This window comes from Ciconia boyciana, chromosome 7, assembly GCF_034638445.1.
Source record: "Ciconia boyciana chromosome 7, ASM3463844v1, whole genome shotgun sequence".
Taxonomy (NCBI): domain Eukaryota; kingdom Metazoa; phylum Chordata; class Aves; order Ciconiiformes; family Ciconiidae; genus Ciconia; species Ciconia boyciana.
Genome location: NC_132940.1, coordinates 47,497,409 through 47,512,628, shown reverse-complemented (window position 1 = coordinate 47,512,628; position 15,220 = coordinate 47,497,409). Strand labels below are relative to the sequence as shown.

The window sequence follows — 15,220 nt, the reverse complement described above, 5'->3', positions numbered from 1 at the left end:
ACACCAGCAAGATTTGCCATCTTTCCCATTGTCGTGTTCAAGAGGGTTTTGTTTGCGCACCCACTGACAGTGACTCTTTCATCACCATATGTTTTTCTCTTTGTTTTGTTTTGTTTTTCTTTTCTGACAGCTCTGTCATGGTCCTTGCTTATACAGCTTCTCCTCTTCCCTGTCTAACATTTCCCTCAATACTATAGCCAAAAGTGGTATGTTCATTTTTCTTACATCTATTTTTTCTTTTAATGTCATGTGCTTTCCTCACTTGCTGGTTTTTCTACTTGGTATGTTTGTTTAGTTTCATGTCTAATGACTCCCTTGCTCAGGGAGTTAAAAAAAAAAAAAAGGTATAGGTGTGATGTTTTGTTGTCCATGAGGAGTGTGGAGATGCATGTTCTTTAGGGTCCTAGTCGTGAACTTGGGGAGGTCAGTGGGGCAGCTCGACAAGAGCCTCCTAATGCAAAGGCATGTGCTAGCAGTAGCAAAAGTGGCCGGATGGAAGGGCTAGGGACAAATGGCATAGAAAGGTGCCGTTTAGCCAAGCCCCCCTTGTCCCATGAGCGTGGTCCCCTTCTCACAGCCCTGCCCACCACACTGCTCGTGACCGTACACTGGGACGCAGGCTGAGGCCACGCTGGGGTGCAGTGGAGAGCGCGCAAGCCCTGATGCGCGCGGTTCAGAAGGACTGGTACAGCCCAGTGCAAAGGCAGCTGCCCCAAGCTCTCTGCTTCTGACGCCCCTGGGGAGAGCGTTGGATTTGAGTCACGGCTGGGTGAAGTCAGCAGTCTGGGCAGACAGTGTGTGCCGCAGCCTGCCCATGCTCCACCGTGCTGCCCAGCTCTCCCTGCAGCTTCCCTGGCTTTGCTGGGCGCTGCCAGGGAGTGCCTGAGTCCTGGTGCTCTTCCTCCAGGCCGCGACATGGGAGCAGCTCCTTCCCAGAGCTGCCCGAGTTGCTGGCTCAGGCACTAAAGCTGAACGTGGAGGCAGTGTGGTCATGTCTTGCCCAAGTAATAACTGTGGTGTGGTTAATAACTGTGGTGGGATAACTGGGGGTTGATGGCATAAGATTATGCCTGGAGCTTTGTGAAGGGGAGAGGTTTCTCTTCTACCGCTGACAGCTGCATGGTCAGTGGGGATGGCCCCTGTCTCTGCTGTGGATACTTCAACATAGTGCTCCATGGAAGAAGGCAGGTTTTCAGTCTGTATTTATAGAAGCAAGTAGGAAAAATAGCTGTTACCAAGGCTAAAAAGAACTTCTTCAGAAAAAAAAAATCTTCCTTCTTGATAAAGCCTATATGTAGGACAGGGCAGAGCAAGATTTTGCCACTGCTCCTCCCCAAGAGTGCAGCTCTGCCTATAGCCTCAGCCCGGCAACTGGTCCAAACCCTGCCTAATGGCCATATTTTTTCAGCCACCATGTGTGTGAAGCTCGGAAGGGATGCTGCGTGCCCCAAATGACTGTGTGGGCAGAGCTGGGGCCGGTCTGTACCACAGTCAGTAGGTGCTAGTGCAAGTGTCTGCCTGCTGAGTTTATAAAACGTAGGTGATTCTCAGTTGTGTTTTTATGAGAGTTGTTAGAGAAACATAGTTCAGGGAACCCCATGAAGCACCGCTTGGCAGAAGCCAGTGACCCCAGCCCAGCCCCATTTATGCCCCCAGCTCAGAGGACATCCTCCCTCTCGCTGCAGCCTCTGGTCACTTCTGGGTCGCCGAGCCAGTGTCCTTTTCCTCTGTCAGATCTTTAGCATCGTTGTGTAATAAATAAAAAATGGGAAATCCTTGGTTAGACAATGAATGCTCCAGACACCAAACTGTTCAGATCTCTCTCATTGTTGCATACTTTTTTTTCTTTTCTTTTTTATGAGAAGATTGCATACAAGGAGGACTCGGCAAAACAGCAAGGAATGGAGCGCACTTATTCACGAGTCATCAATAGAGCCAGCTCGTCTGTGCCAGCAGCAACCACCCCGGCAAACCCTGATGCTTGACTGTGGCGTGGGGAACACGAGGCCTTGGGAAGACCCGGGGTGTCTGGGGGGGGGCCTTGTTGTTTGTTTTTTTTTTTTCCTTTTAGATTAATAGTACTGAAAATTAGTTTGATCACGGACAATGCCAGGAAAAGGATTTGTGGGTTATGAAGTTATGATTTTAATTTATTGGAAGTTTTCACAGTGTTATTTTTTAAAACTGCAAGCTTGATTTTTTTTTTTTTGCCTGCCCCAATATTTGCACATTCCCTATCTTTTTTTGTTCTCAATTTTTGGTTTTGAGCAGCCTTTATTAAGCCAGGCTGATTATGAAATTCCCATTGAACAGATAGGTACACAGCAAACCCTAAATTTGCTATAAATTATAATATATCTAATACTAAGTCCTAGTATACATATATTTTAATGGTCAGAGTGGATGTTTTATAACATTTAAGTATATTGCAATTGTAAATAGAAGATGTGTAAAATACATCATTTTTACAAAATTTAAAAAATATCTTTTTAGTTAATTATGACTGTAGTAAGAATATGGATAACAATTCAGTTACCATTATATTAAAATATTTGTGTATGTGTATAAAAGCGTCCATAAAATTTTCTCTTTGAAGGTCTGTGCATTGGTTCATTCCCATGTCAGCACTTTCCAGAGCAGTGGAGATCAGGATGTTCCCTGCATCCCGGCTATCCATTGTGTTGCGGTTGCTGATAGGGAAATCTATGACCATCTGCAGAACATGGCTTCAGGTTCTCTCCATGGCCCCAGACTGAGACCACCCTGGGAAACAGGGGCTCGGTGTAGTCGTCCTGCTTGAGGCCAAGGAAGTTCTGTTCTTCCTTTGAAGTTTGTAGTCCCAGATTTTGCCCGAGGCCTGGTGGGAAACCATGTGCCTCTCGTGAGATGTTTGTTTAGGCTTCTGCATCATGTTGGGATGAGGTGGAGCGGTTCTGCCAGCTCTTACTGTCAGTAAGAGCTGCCAGTTCCTTTTAAACTTTCTGCCAGTTCCCTTTAACCTCGACGCTCCCACACTCCTTCATGTTCATTCCTTTGCCCGTAGAAAATCCCTGCTTTCAGGGGTCCCTGCTCATTGTGCGTGTGTGTTAGGATCCCTCTCTTCTATGCATGCAGTCCCCACGATTCTGTTATGCTGTGGCTCATTTTCCCTGGAGAAACCCTGGTGGTTCCCCTGAGGCCTCTACAGGTTCATGAGTTCAGGTCAGAGGCCAGTGCTATGTCTTGCTACGTGGGGATGCCAGGGGGGTTTTCCAGGGTGTTGCTTCATTCTGCCCTACCGTCTCCTTTCCCTGTATCTCTTCCCATGACACCCCCAGTTCACAACTGGTGAATCTCAACTGAAGTTGTAGCCTGGCCCTGCAGGCAAGAGCCAAGGGTGGCCTCTGAATTCACCCCATGTATATGTGCAAGGTAAACGTGCCGTTATCCAGTCTCTGCCTGCTTGCCGCTGCTGCACGTGCTGCCAGTGCTTGCTGCTGTGTCTCACTATCAGCAGATGTGGGATTTTTCAGAAGAAATCTTTGCTAAGGGTTGAAACCCACACGGTGCTCTTTCCTGGTGGGGGAAGGAGAGGAGCGGTTGGGATGGGCACCCCGTGGGTTGGGATGGGCCCCGCTCCAGCGTTAGTGCAGCAGCAGTATAAGCCTGCACCTGCGACGTGGTAATAGCCCCAGCTCTCGCCAATGTGCTGCACGCCAGCATCGACCGTGCGGCTGGATGGGGAGCCAGGCGCCTTCCTCGTCCTCGCCTTGAAAAGCCCAGCTCTGCTTTTTGGACACTGCACTGTTCGAAACCAATAGTCTGCTGAAAGGAATGATTTCTGGCACGAATTTTAACCTGCTTTATACTGTATAGGTAGTGGTAGATGAAGTTACCTGCTCGTTTGTATATATGGGGGGAACCAGTCATCAGTGGCAACAGCAGGAATCCGCAGTACAGAGGAGGTAAGTCTGAGCATCGAGCCCTCTTGTCCCTTGGTTTGTTGGTCTCACTGGACTCATTTTGCGTTTACTGTGATTTGTGTTTATGGATGAGTACTTCAGAAGCCATCAAGGTGATTTGGAGACAGACTGTTTCTAATTAACATTCACAAGAATTGAGCAACTAAATCTGTTGGGCATCTTTGGGAATAACTAGATTGCAAAAGCGTGGTTTGCACCGAGGGAATGTTGCAAGCTGACACCAGGCTGGTCTGAAGCCAAGCTATGGTCTGTAAAGCAGAGGTAAGGAGATCCCTGGATTGTTTTCTTAATAGCTTGCACACAAAATGAGTTCACGTGTAAGTCTAAGGGTTGTGGGGTTTCGTTTCTTTCAAGCCACCAGCTCTGCAGCCTTCCCTGGGGGTTTGAAAATCCAGCCCATATTCTGGCTGTTACCTTATCATGTTAGAGATGCTCAGGCTTGAGTGTAGCTGGGTCCCTGCTCCAGATGGCTCTTCCTCTCCTGCTGTGTTCAAGCACTTTCAACATAGTTGTATGAAAGCAATTAGCAAACATCAGCTTTGAACCAGGGCCGTAACAAGGAGAGAAAACAAACCATTAAACCATGGATTGTCCCAGCATTTGAGGGGAGAGGATGAGAGGAATGCAGAAGGCACATGAGGCTGTAGGATTATTACAAAGATGGGGTTTGGCCCTTCACCGCCATAAAATTCAGCGACCAAAACTGCAGAGGATAGATGTGTCAGCACTGAATCCTGCATCCACCCCCATCCCTGGGCTATGAAGCCCTCACAGAACTGAACAGTGTTGTAAGTGCTCGTGCCTGATGGGCATTGCGTGCCACAGGGCAGGCGCTGTAAGAAAGGGCGCTCTTCATACAATCGCTGCTTTTCAAACTGTTAGGATTATGTGAGGTCTACACCAATTTTTTTCTGCCACAAGCTCCGCTCTGAGACTCCTTTTATCTAAGGCAACCCCAAGAACATGGTCGGCTGTTCTCAGCGCTGAGGTTTTCTCCAGTAAATTATTTCACGGTGTATTCTTACAGCTGGGTTTATTTTTCAATCACTTCTGAAAGTGATTCTCTGGACTTGCTTTATTTCAAATATTAGGGCAATTTTAACCACACAACAAACTTTCGTCACTTGTTTTTTTATGAACAACTAATCAGCTCAAGGCAAGTAAAATGCACAGAGAAGAGCAGTTCAGGGAGAGAGGCAAGTACAACAGCAGATGCACTTTCCCACTGCTGTCATTCATAGGTTTTATTTTTACTGCAGGACGGGCAGGGCCTCGGTGGCCTGAGCACAGGTGTCCCAGGGGACTGGGCAAGGTGGCGGTGAGAAATGCTGCAGTCAAAATTTTGTTAATTTGTGCTGCTTGAAGAAAAGAAATAAAAATGGACAGGGAAAACAACTGCCGGTACTTTAAGTCTTTGTCTAAGTTCTTGATAACATGTGGAATTACACAGGTGTTTACCTTTACAGATGAAACTTTGACAAGGACTGATTTTTAGGCTATGAGCGCGATTATTAATAATAGGCAAAAAATTTATGCATATATGCAAGTGTTTTACTTAGGACTGTTGTTGGGTCCTTGCTGATGCTCAGCATGTTCAGCGCTTTCCCATTCAGATTACTTGCGTAAGAGGAAAATCTACATTTTTCTCCATTATACCTTCATGGCAAATAGTTCTGCATAAGAAGACTTTAAAGTGCAGGCTGAGAAGCTGTAACACAGAAGAGGAATATTGCAAGGCAGCCAGACCCGGAGGAGAGGCAGGTGGCAGAGGGGGAGGTTTGGGGCAGCACAAAGCCCTGCAAGGGAATGGGATACAAGGGGCAGAAAGGCAAAAGGCGAAGCTGAGCTCAAGGAGGCTCTCGTCCCCCCACTGCTGTAGGCGAAGCTGGTAAAAGATTCCCTTACATCTGAGGAAGGAGATCTTCCTGCACCAGCCTCAAATCAAGCTACTTTAAAAACTTCTTAGAGTGCAAAACAAATTATTTATATTTGTTGCTTCGCAGAAGCTATCCCAACACCCCGAAAGGAGTTAAGCATTATACATATTTTATGTTTAATCACATCTTTAGTGACACCCCACCAAAACCAAAGGCTTAAATTTCAATTAGAGGGAGATGTATTAAATTTTTAATAGGAATCATTCCTTACAGGGTAATTATATCTTAACATTCACTGGAGAGATGGCACGTTGGCAATGTAATGTTGATCCGAACAGGGATGATGATGGGGGGGGAGGGGAGACACGACACGGCAGGGGGATAATATCCAAATGAGAAACAGGAGGATGATCTGTGCCATTCGTACTCCAGACACGCTGCCCCTGTGCTGCCCAGCCACGGGCCTGGATCTGGGAAAAAGTGAAATTACATTCATGCATGGCTTTGAACATGGATTTTTGGATCTCAGTGTGAAAAAAGTTGTCCCCCATGTGCTGAGAAGCATCAGGCTGCATGTACCTTTTACTTCCCTTTCGAACATTTTTAAAACTGGTAACTCACTACTCGGTATTTCAGCTGTAACTAATATGGGAGGGTGAATCTTTAAGACAGATGATCTATCAAGGATGTCTTAAAAGTATCTGCTATGGATTTGAATGCATTTACCAATTTTTAAGAAGTTTGGTATGCATGCAAAAGATTTTTCTTATAATATTTAGATTATCACAAAAACAATTAGTATTATGCATTCACAACAAGCAAATTAAAGCCATTAAGTGAATTTTTAACCAAGGCAGTTAAAATCAAAGGATGTTAAAATCAAATATTGAATGAGAACAGAGTAATGGGATTTTGAGAAAAGCATCCAAAGCTATAGAAAAAGAAAGAAAAAAGAAAAAAAAAACCCTAGAATGCATTTCTCATTTAAGAGAATTGCATTGAGATAAAATTAATCCAAAAGACAAAGAATAGCCAAGCCCATACAGAGCTATGATCATGACCAGGAAGGACCTTCCTGGGGAAGCTGCACCATCGCCGTATCCCCGCTGCTTTAGCACGAGCTGCTCGAGCAGGAACCACTCGGCACAGACCCATCGGCTCCACACAGGTTTCCTGCTCCTCCTGTCCTTGCTTTGCTTTCCGGAGGCTGCGGTGCGGAGCAGGCAGAGTTTCTCCTCCAGCTCCCCTCCTTGCAGTGAGGGGTTGCCAAAGGACCCGACGCGGCCGCACCCGGGCCGTCCCGGAGGGCAGATGAGCTGCTGCCTCGCCTGGGGTGGCTTCTGCGCGCGCGGGGTGTGCAGGGGGCAGTTAACTGGGGGCCGTTGGTTACTGGATGTCAGTCATGCTTGGGGCATCGCGGAGGAAGCACAAAGGGCTGCTGGGCCGTGTTGCACTGCCTGCAGCTGTAGGGATTGGTGGTGGTGTCTGTTTGGGGGTAGGTCTGGTGGTGGGTGTCTGTTTCTACACGTTATTTCCTCAGACCCATTCTGATGCGGGAGCTGGAAATGCTGCTGACAATAACAGTGAAACAAAGCTCTTGTCGTGGCAGCGGAAACTGAGGAGCAAACAGAAGGCATGAAAGCACCAGGAGCTATTGAAGCTCGGGGCTCTCGGGGCTGCCTGCAGAGCTGAGTGGGCAGCGGCTGGAGCCGCGCTCTCCCGGCTAACCCTGTAGTAAAAGCCTGGAGCTTTGCTGATGAAACATCGCTGCCATGAAACAGAAAGGGACAGCCAGAGCCAGCAAGCTGTACCGACACCTAAGAGCCAACTGAGACAAAACAGAGTAATCAGAAACCTGATGTTCTTGGCTATTATTTTCTTTTTGTTATTTTGTTTGGGTTTTTTTTTTGCTTTGGTGGCGGCCCCAAGTACATACAACCTGACAAGAAAGGGCAGGGCTCCCACTCCAGCAAGCACACGCTGTGCAACAGCAGAGAGAAAATCTGCTTGCGAGTCTTTCAGGCTCCAAAATTGCTGTGCGTCAGCTCCTCTGCAGGAGAGCACCCGCTTGGCTTCTGCTCCCAGGTGAGCTCTCTGATGGGAGCAGCAGGTCTGCCTGCACAGGACAGAACACGGCTCCTGAGAGAGATCAGAGCTTGAATGCAGCCGCTCTTCATCAGACTTCTGCTCTAGACCCTTCACCAGCTTCGTTGCCCTTCTCTGGACACGCTCCAGCACCTCAATGTCTCTGTTGTAGTGAGGGGCCCAAAACTGAACACAGTATTCGAGGTGTGGCCTCATCAGTGCCGAGTATTCGAGGTGCGGCCTCACCAGTGCCGAGTACAGGGGCACGATCACTTCCCTAGTCCTGCTGGCCACACTATTTCTGGTACAAGCCAGGAGGCTATTGGCCTTCTTGGCCACCTGGGCACACTGCTGGCTCATATTCAGGCGGCTGTCAACCAACACCCCCAGGTCCTTCTCTGCTGGGCAGCTTTCCAGCCACTCTTCCCCAAGCCTGTAGTGTTGCATGGGGTTGCTGTCACCCAAGTGCAGGACCTTGCACTTGGCCTTGTTGACCCTCATACAACTGTCCCCAGCCCATCGATCCAGCCTGTCCAGGTCCCTCTGCAGAGCCTTCCTACCCTCAAGCAGATCAACACTCCCGCACAACTTGGTGTCATCTGCAAACTTACTGAGGGTGCACTCAATCCCTTCATCCAGAACATTGATAAAGATATTAAACAGGACTGGCCCCAACACAGAGCCCTGGGGGACACCACTTGTGACCAGCCGCCAACTGGAGTCAACTCCATTCACCACCACTCTTTGGGCCCGGCCATCCAGCCAGTTCTTTACCCAGCAAAGAGTACACCCGTCCAAGCCATGAGCAGCCAGCTTCTCCAGGAGAATGCTGTGGGAAACCATGTCAAAGGCTTTACTGAAGTCTAGATAGACAACATCTACAGCCTTTCCCTCATCCATTAGACAGGTCACCTTGTCGTAGAAGGAGATCAGGTTGGTCAAGCAGGACCTGCCTTTCCTGAACCCATGCTGGCTGGGCTTGATCCCTTGGTTATCCTCTACATGCCGTGTGATGGCACTCAGGCTGATCTGCTCCATCAGCGTTCCCAGTACCGAGGTCAGGCTGACAGGCCTGTAGTTCCCCAGGTCCTCCTTCTGGCCCTTCTTGTAGATGGGTGTCACATTTGCTCATCTCCAGTCAGCAGGGACCTCCCCAGTTAGCCAGGACTGCTGGTAAATGATGGAAAGGGGCTTGGTGAGCACTTCTGCCAGTTCCTTCAGTACTCTCGGGTGGATCTCCTCAGGCCCCATAGACTTGTGAGTGTCTAAGTGGTGCAGCAGGTCACTAACCATTTCCCCCTGGATTAGGGGGGCTCCATTCTGGTCCCCGTCCCTATCTTCCAACTCAGGGGGCTGGGTACCCAGAGAACAATTGGCCCTGCTATTAAAGACTGAGGCAAAGAAGGCATCAAGTACCTCAGCCTTTTCCTCATCCTTGGTCACTGTGTTCCCTCCCCCATCTACTAAGGGCTCGAGATTCTCCTTAGCTCTCCTTTTGCTGCTAATGTATTTGAAGAAGTCTTTTTTGTTGTCTTTTATGGCAGTAGCCAGATTGAGCTCTAGCTCGGCTTTGGCCCTTCTAATTTTCTCCCTGCACAACCTCGCTACACCTTTGTAGCCCTCCTGAGTTGCCTGCCCCTTCTTCCAGAGGCTGTAGACTCTCCTTTTTTTCCTGAGTTCTAGCCAAAGCTCTCTATTCAGCCAGGCCAGTCTTCTTCCCTGCCAGCTCGTCTTTTGACACCTGGGGACAGCCTGCTCTTGTGCCTTTAGGACTTCCTCCTTAAAGAATGTCCAGCCTTCCTGGACTCCTTTGCCCTTTAGGGCTGCCTCCCAGGGGACTCTGTCAACCAGTCTCCTGAATAGGCCGAAGTCTGCCCTCCGGAAGTCTAAGGTGGCAGTCCTGCTGACCCCCCTCCTCACTTCTCCAAGAACCAAAACCTCTATCATTTCATGATCACTCTGCCCAAGATGGTCTCCAACCATCACATGGCTCACAAGTCCTTCTCTGTTCGTGACCAAGAGGTCCAGCAGGGCACCTTCCCTAGTTGGCTCACTCACCAGCTGTGTCAGGAAGTTATCTGCCACACACTCCAGGAACCTCCTAGACTGTTTCCTCTCTGCTGTATTGTATTTCCAGCAGACATCCGGTAGGTTGAAGTCCCCCACAAGAACAAGGGCTAGCGATCGTGAGGCTTCTCCCAGCTGCTTATAGAATAGTTCGTCTGCCTCATCATCCTGGTTGGGTGGTCTGTAACAGACTCCCACCACAATATCTGCCTTGTTGGCCTTCCCCCTGATTCTTACCCATAGACACTCAACCCTATCGTCGCCATCATTAAGCTCTAAACTATCCAGACACTCCCTGATGTACAGGGCTACCCCACCACCTCTCCTGCCTCACCTATCCCTCCTGAAGAGTTTATAGCCATCCATCGCCGCAATCCAGTTGTGCGAGTCATCCCACCATGTTTCCGTGATGGCACCCATATCATAGTTTTCCTGATGTACAATGGCTTCCAGTTCCTCCTGCTTGTTGCCCATGCTGCGTGCATTGGTGTAGAGGCACTTCAGCTGGGCTGTTATCCATGTCTCCTTCATAGAGGAACACCCCTTGTGTGCTTTGAGGTGTTTCACTGGCGTTTCCCTCTTGGCTCCTATTGCCTCAGTATCCCCTAGCTCAACTCTGTTCAACTTCAACTGTGCCCCAGTGTACCCCGCACATCTCAGAGGCACTTACTGGGAATCCTGGAATCCTTTTTACTGGAAAACACAACTGAAATTATTTGCTAATCCAAACTGAACAGAATAAATAATTTTAGTTGGGAAAAGCAGGGAAAACTTTGGGAAAGACCAAATTGATGCTTTCCTTTTGAAATTACTAAAATCAGTGATGTGCTAGAGTTTGCTCCGAATGAGGCTGGTCCCTCTGGCCGCTCCCCCCCTGGGCAGGCCAGCACCGGCCAGGGGTGCGGCAGCCCCTGATGGTGATGCTCACGCCAGCCAGGAGTGCTGCAAAACCCAACCCTCTTCTTCCCGGTGCATGCAGCAGTATGTACATCAGAAGGAAAACAGACACGCGAAACCATTACTGGAGCAGGGGCTGCGGCAGGACGGGGTCACCCCTGCGTGGATGGGGTGGTGATCCAGGCAGCTGCCGTGGCAGGGTGAGCTTGTGGCCGGCAGCAGAGCACGCAGACCCCAGCCCGGGCGCCCACCGCTCTCCCCCGCACAGGGACCTTCCGCCACTCTTTTGTTTGGTCTGCAGAGAGCGGCTCACGGAGGAAATGAGAATATTATTATTCTTTTCCAGAGAAGTCCGGCACAGTTCCTTGGTGAAATATTAGCTATGGAAAATATCACGTAACTTTCCTACCTCCCAGGCATGTGTTGGAATATTTGGAGATGGGAAAAAGTAAAAAGTACAGTGAAACCAGCAGGGTTAGGGGAAGGTTGTCGCAGTGTCTAGATTAACAGGCCAAAAGAGTATGAGTGGTTTTAAGGCAGAATGGTAAAAAGCTTATTTGCGAGAGCCTCCTAGTTAGTGGGCCATATGTCTCTCTTACACATATAGCCTCAAGATTCAAAAACATTGGCAGCCGGGCAGTTCTGGCTCGCGGCACTGCAGGAGGAGGTGCTGCTGCCCCTGCAGGAGAGCTGTGCCCAGCAGAAGTTTGGGATCAGTCCTGGGCAGCCACCTGTGTCCTGTGCCCTCCGGAGCATCCCAGAGGCCCAGTGAGGTGGGAGTCAGAGTAATGAGTATCCTTCACGCCAGGAGTTGTAGTCCGCATGGGATACGCGTGTGGTTGCTTGTAACGCTTCGTTAAGTTGACAATGTACAGGTATTTTTGGAAAATTCTCAGTAATGCAAAACTGCAATCATAATTACTGACTTTTCTGTCCAGGTTGTTGAAGTTCTTCATGCAGTTGTTAATTACTCACTAAAGCAAGTATCCTGAAGTTCTCTGTATGCACAGCAAAGAAATGCACGTTTCCGTTTCTTCTGATTAATTACCCCCCAGCTTTATAGAAGATTCATTTCCTGTGTGCTTTTTAAGCTGTGCTCCCCATATGCTGTTTCAGTCAGCTATAATCTTTCATTTTTGCCAGAGAACAGCTGTGAGGGTGTTACTTGCCCTGCAGTATGTTTTCGTGACCTGCAAATGCCACGTGGTGTTCCCTATAGTTCTGAGTCACGCTTTAGATGTATTTGCACACATTGCATATGGTGTGATATCTTATAGCTACATTATCTAAGCAAATATCCTCACATATATTTTATATGGTATGTTTTGTTTGAGAAAAGAAAACTGAGTAAGAAATAATTATTATTTTGAATTTTAGGACGGATTTTCTGCTTGGAGCCGCTCTGTAATAATGAGGCTATCTCCCATGAGCGATGGCTTGTTTTAATTTGAAAGCTATCGCAAGCTCTGTGCAGGTAACTATGGGCCCAGTTGCACGCTCCTAGTTGCCAGGTGAGCATATAGATTTTCTTGCATGAGGCATGGTTTTGTACTCTGTAGCATATGTTGTGCTTGCAGGGAGCTGGCATAAAACAGATTAATTCTGATTATTCCAGATTAACTTGAAGATCCACTTAAAGGGAGAGAGACCCAGAGGCTTGGAAATGCAACATGGAGGCCTGGAGGGCTCTCTGAAAAGTTTGAAACATTTCTATAGCCTTGCTTCCCTGCCAGCCCAGTCCAAAAGCATAGCCAAGGTTTTTGGATGTGACTCACGTATCTTGGAGTTTCTATTTCCCATGTTCAGGTTAAGCCTGGTTTTTTGAAAGTATTGAGCATCCCCTGCTGGAAATCAGACCCCTTTCAGAAACCTCGAATACTCAAAATCAAAGCAACACTAGTAAGATTGTTGGGCTGTGTACGCCAAGCTGGAGGTTCAGCATGTTGCACGGGAACATGGTTCCCTGCAGCCACTGAAAGGAGCAGGGTGCTCAGGGGGGTTTCTTTCAACAAGGCTTGTGTGGGATTTTCTGTGCACATGTGGGGGTGAAGGCCCAGTCAGGCAAATGGTCCTTGCAAAAGAAAAAGGGTGCTTAATGGGCATTAACAATTTAAACACTTACCTGTTAAACAGACTAATCAAATAACTTTCTTTGTGCCATCGTTATCTAATTAGATTATGAAGCCTGAGACTGCTTTAAACATTAATTGATTTTTGCCATCCTATTTTCTTTCTGGGAGGTTGTGCAGCTCGCTCCCCACAACTGCCTCGCTGCACCCAGCGTGAGCAGAAGTCACTGCTCAGATGTGGTTAAAAGGGAGCGTTTAATTAGTCATGAGTGTAAGGCAAGATTTCATTCAAGCATAAAAAGCAGCCAGCGTTATACTCTCTCACGCCCAGCTACACGTGAGGCCAGTGCATGTTTCCACGGGGTCTGCCCTCGCCGCTCCCCACTTCCTTTCCAAACACTGCTGGTTGTGTCCGTGCCCCGAAGGCAGCCCCGTGCCCCGTGTCCGCCTGCCACTTGGTTTGCTGCCGCGCTTTTTCTCCCCACTTCAATGTCAAGGGGAACGCGCTGATGCAGACTTGCAATCACCTTCTTGGGCTCGTCCTGCCAATCCACTGGGTAATTGTCACGCTGCTGGGAATTTGCTGCCCAAGCGTGCTCAGAAAAACAGCTTTGTACAGAAGTGACATGTGTCAGTCGCTGTTCACAGTCTGGCGAGACGTAGGCAGCCGGGAAGGCGGCTCCCACGCAGGGTGGTGGGCTGGCGGCAGCCCAGGCACAGATGTGCCGGTAGGCGCAGGAGCATCTCGCCCTTGGCTGGGGCGGCTTTATGGGTGCTGCTGCTGTGCCCCGCAGAGCTGTGCGGCCCTTTTGCACAGATGAAAAAGGGGAAAAGGGGTTTCCTTCACAGCGCGGGTGGGTGCTGGTTCTGGGGCACATCCCGAAGCAGGGAGGGCAGCCACCTGCCATTCACACGGGTGCCCCAGCACTGGCATACCTTGCCCTTGTCCTTCGGAAGGGGCTTAGGAATAGCAGATTTCAGTTGTGCAATAGCTTGGAGCCAAAACTCACACTTTTCAGAATAAGTATGGAAATTTTTCAAACATTTGTTGTTGTGGGAATGTACCAAAATGGGCCTCTGGGTTCCTCTAGGTTCAGCTGCAGAGCAATGCCGGCTCAGAGCAGGGGGAGGTATTCCCACGGCTAAAACTGGGGGCACTCCAAACAAGCCCTGCAATGAATTTAGCCAGTGACTAATTAGCCGATTGCTACAGTGAAGGCCTGAGGCACTGCTGTAGAAATTGGTACGAGCTCCTGCACCTGCCTTCGCCGTGGAAGCTCAGCTCTGGCGAGGAGCCCAGGCTGGCCCGAGGAAGAAGTGGTGGCCCTACGGGGATGTGGCTCCCTGGTAGGGGCATGCAGGCTGGGAAGATGGGGCTGAGAGCAGCACTTTCCCCGGGGAGTGCAGAGCCAGGGCACGTTAGGAAATTGTATTAAACACAGACATGATCAGCAGACTTTAGAGGCTGAGCTGTTTTGTCCAATTATTAGAACATTTTCAATTTGTGCTGCAAAATCTTCTGTGTCAAATCCTTCCATTACAAGAAGGATGCATTTCTTTGCATAGATGAACATTTGCAAATGAAATTCATCCAAAGCAAGATGCAACCTGGCCTGGTAGAGCAGTGCCTGCAGGACACTGATGCCAGCTTCGGCAGCTGCCGGCACGCCGGGCTCGGGTGAGGAAGGGCCTTGTAGACCATGTCACATGTTCCACCACATTCAAACTGTTATTCAAGTGCTTGCAAGAAAAAGCATTCGAGTAGAGCATCAATCTCAAATCTTCTGCTGAGCCTCAAGCAATAAGATTGGCCAAGTAAAGCATAGGGATAATTTAGATGTCTAAAGGTCTAAATGTCTAAACTTTGAGAATAGTGAAAATGGAGAAATAAAAATGGAAAACAGGGAAAAATATAAATTTACCTCTTGATTAAAATGAGGCAGCCACTGAGAATTAAACAAGGAGAAGGCCAATATGGGATCAAATTTTGACATTAAGCCTATTCAGTCCCTTCAGATGTACAGGAGCAAAACTATCAAAAGTGTGTGTCAGTGTCCTGGTTTCGGCTGGGATAGAGTTAATTTTCTTCCTAGTAGCTGGTATAGTGCAGTGCTTTGGATTTTAGTATGAGAATGATATTGATAACACGCTGATGTTTTGGCTGTCGCTAAGCGGTATTTACATTGGTCAAGGACCTTTTTTTTTGTTTTTTTTCCCCAGCTTCTCATGCTCTGCCAGGCGCCCAAGAAATGGGAGGGGGCAC

At 48.6% G+C, this 15,220-nt stretch overlaps 1 protein-coding gene across 7 annotated transcripts in view; it reads left to right on the top strand.

Moving 5' to 3' along the window:
- Positions 1 to 2,530, top strand: part of DOCK10 (dedicator of cytokinesis 10) — a 165,010-nt gene extending 162,480 nt beyond the window's left edge. For all 7 annotated transcript variants that reach the window (XM_072866735.1, XM_072866733.1, XM_072866737.1 and 4 more), the window contains one exon: positions 1,866 to 2,530. In XM_072866735.1, coding sequence (XP_072722836.1) covers positions 1,866 to 1,985 — 120 coding nt within the window. In that variant the 3' untranslated portion in view covers positions 1,986 to 2,530. The remainder of the gene's footprint in view (positions 1 to 1,865) is intronic.
- Positions 2,531 to 15,220: the final 12,690 nt, after the last annotated feature.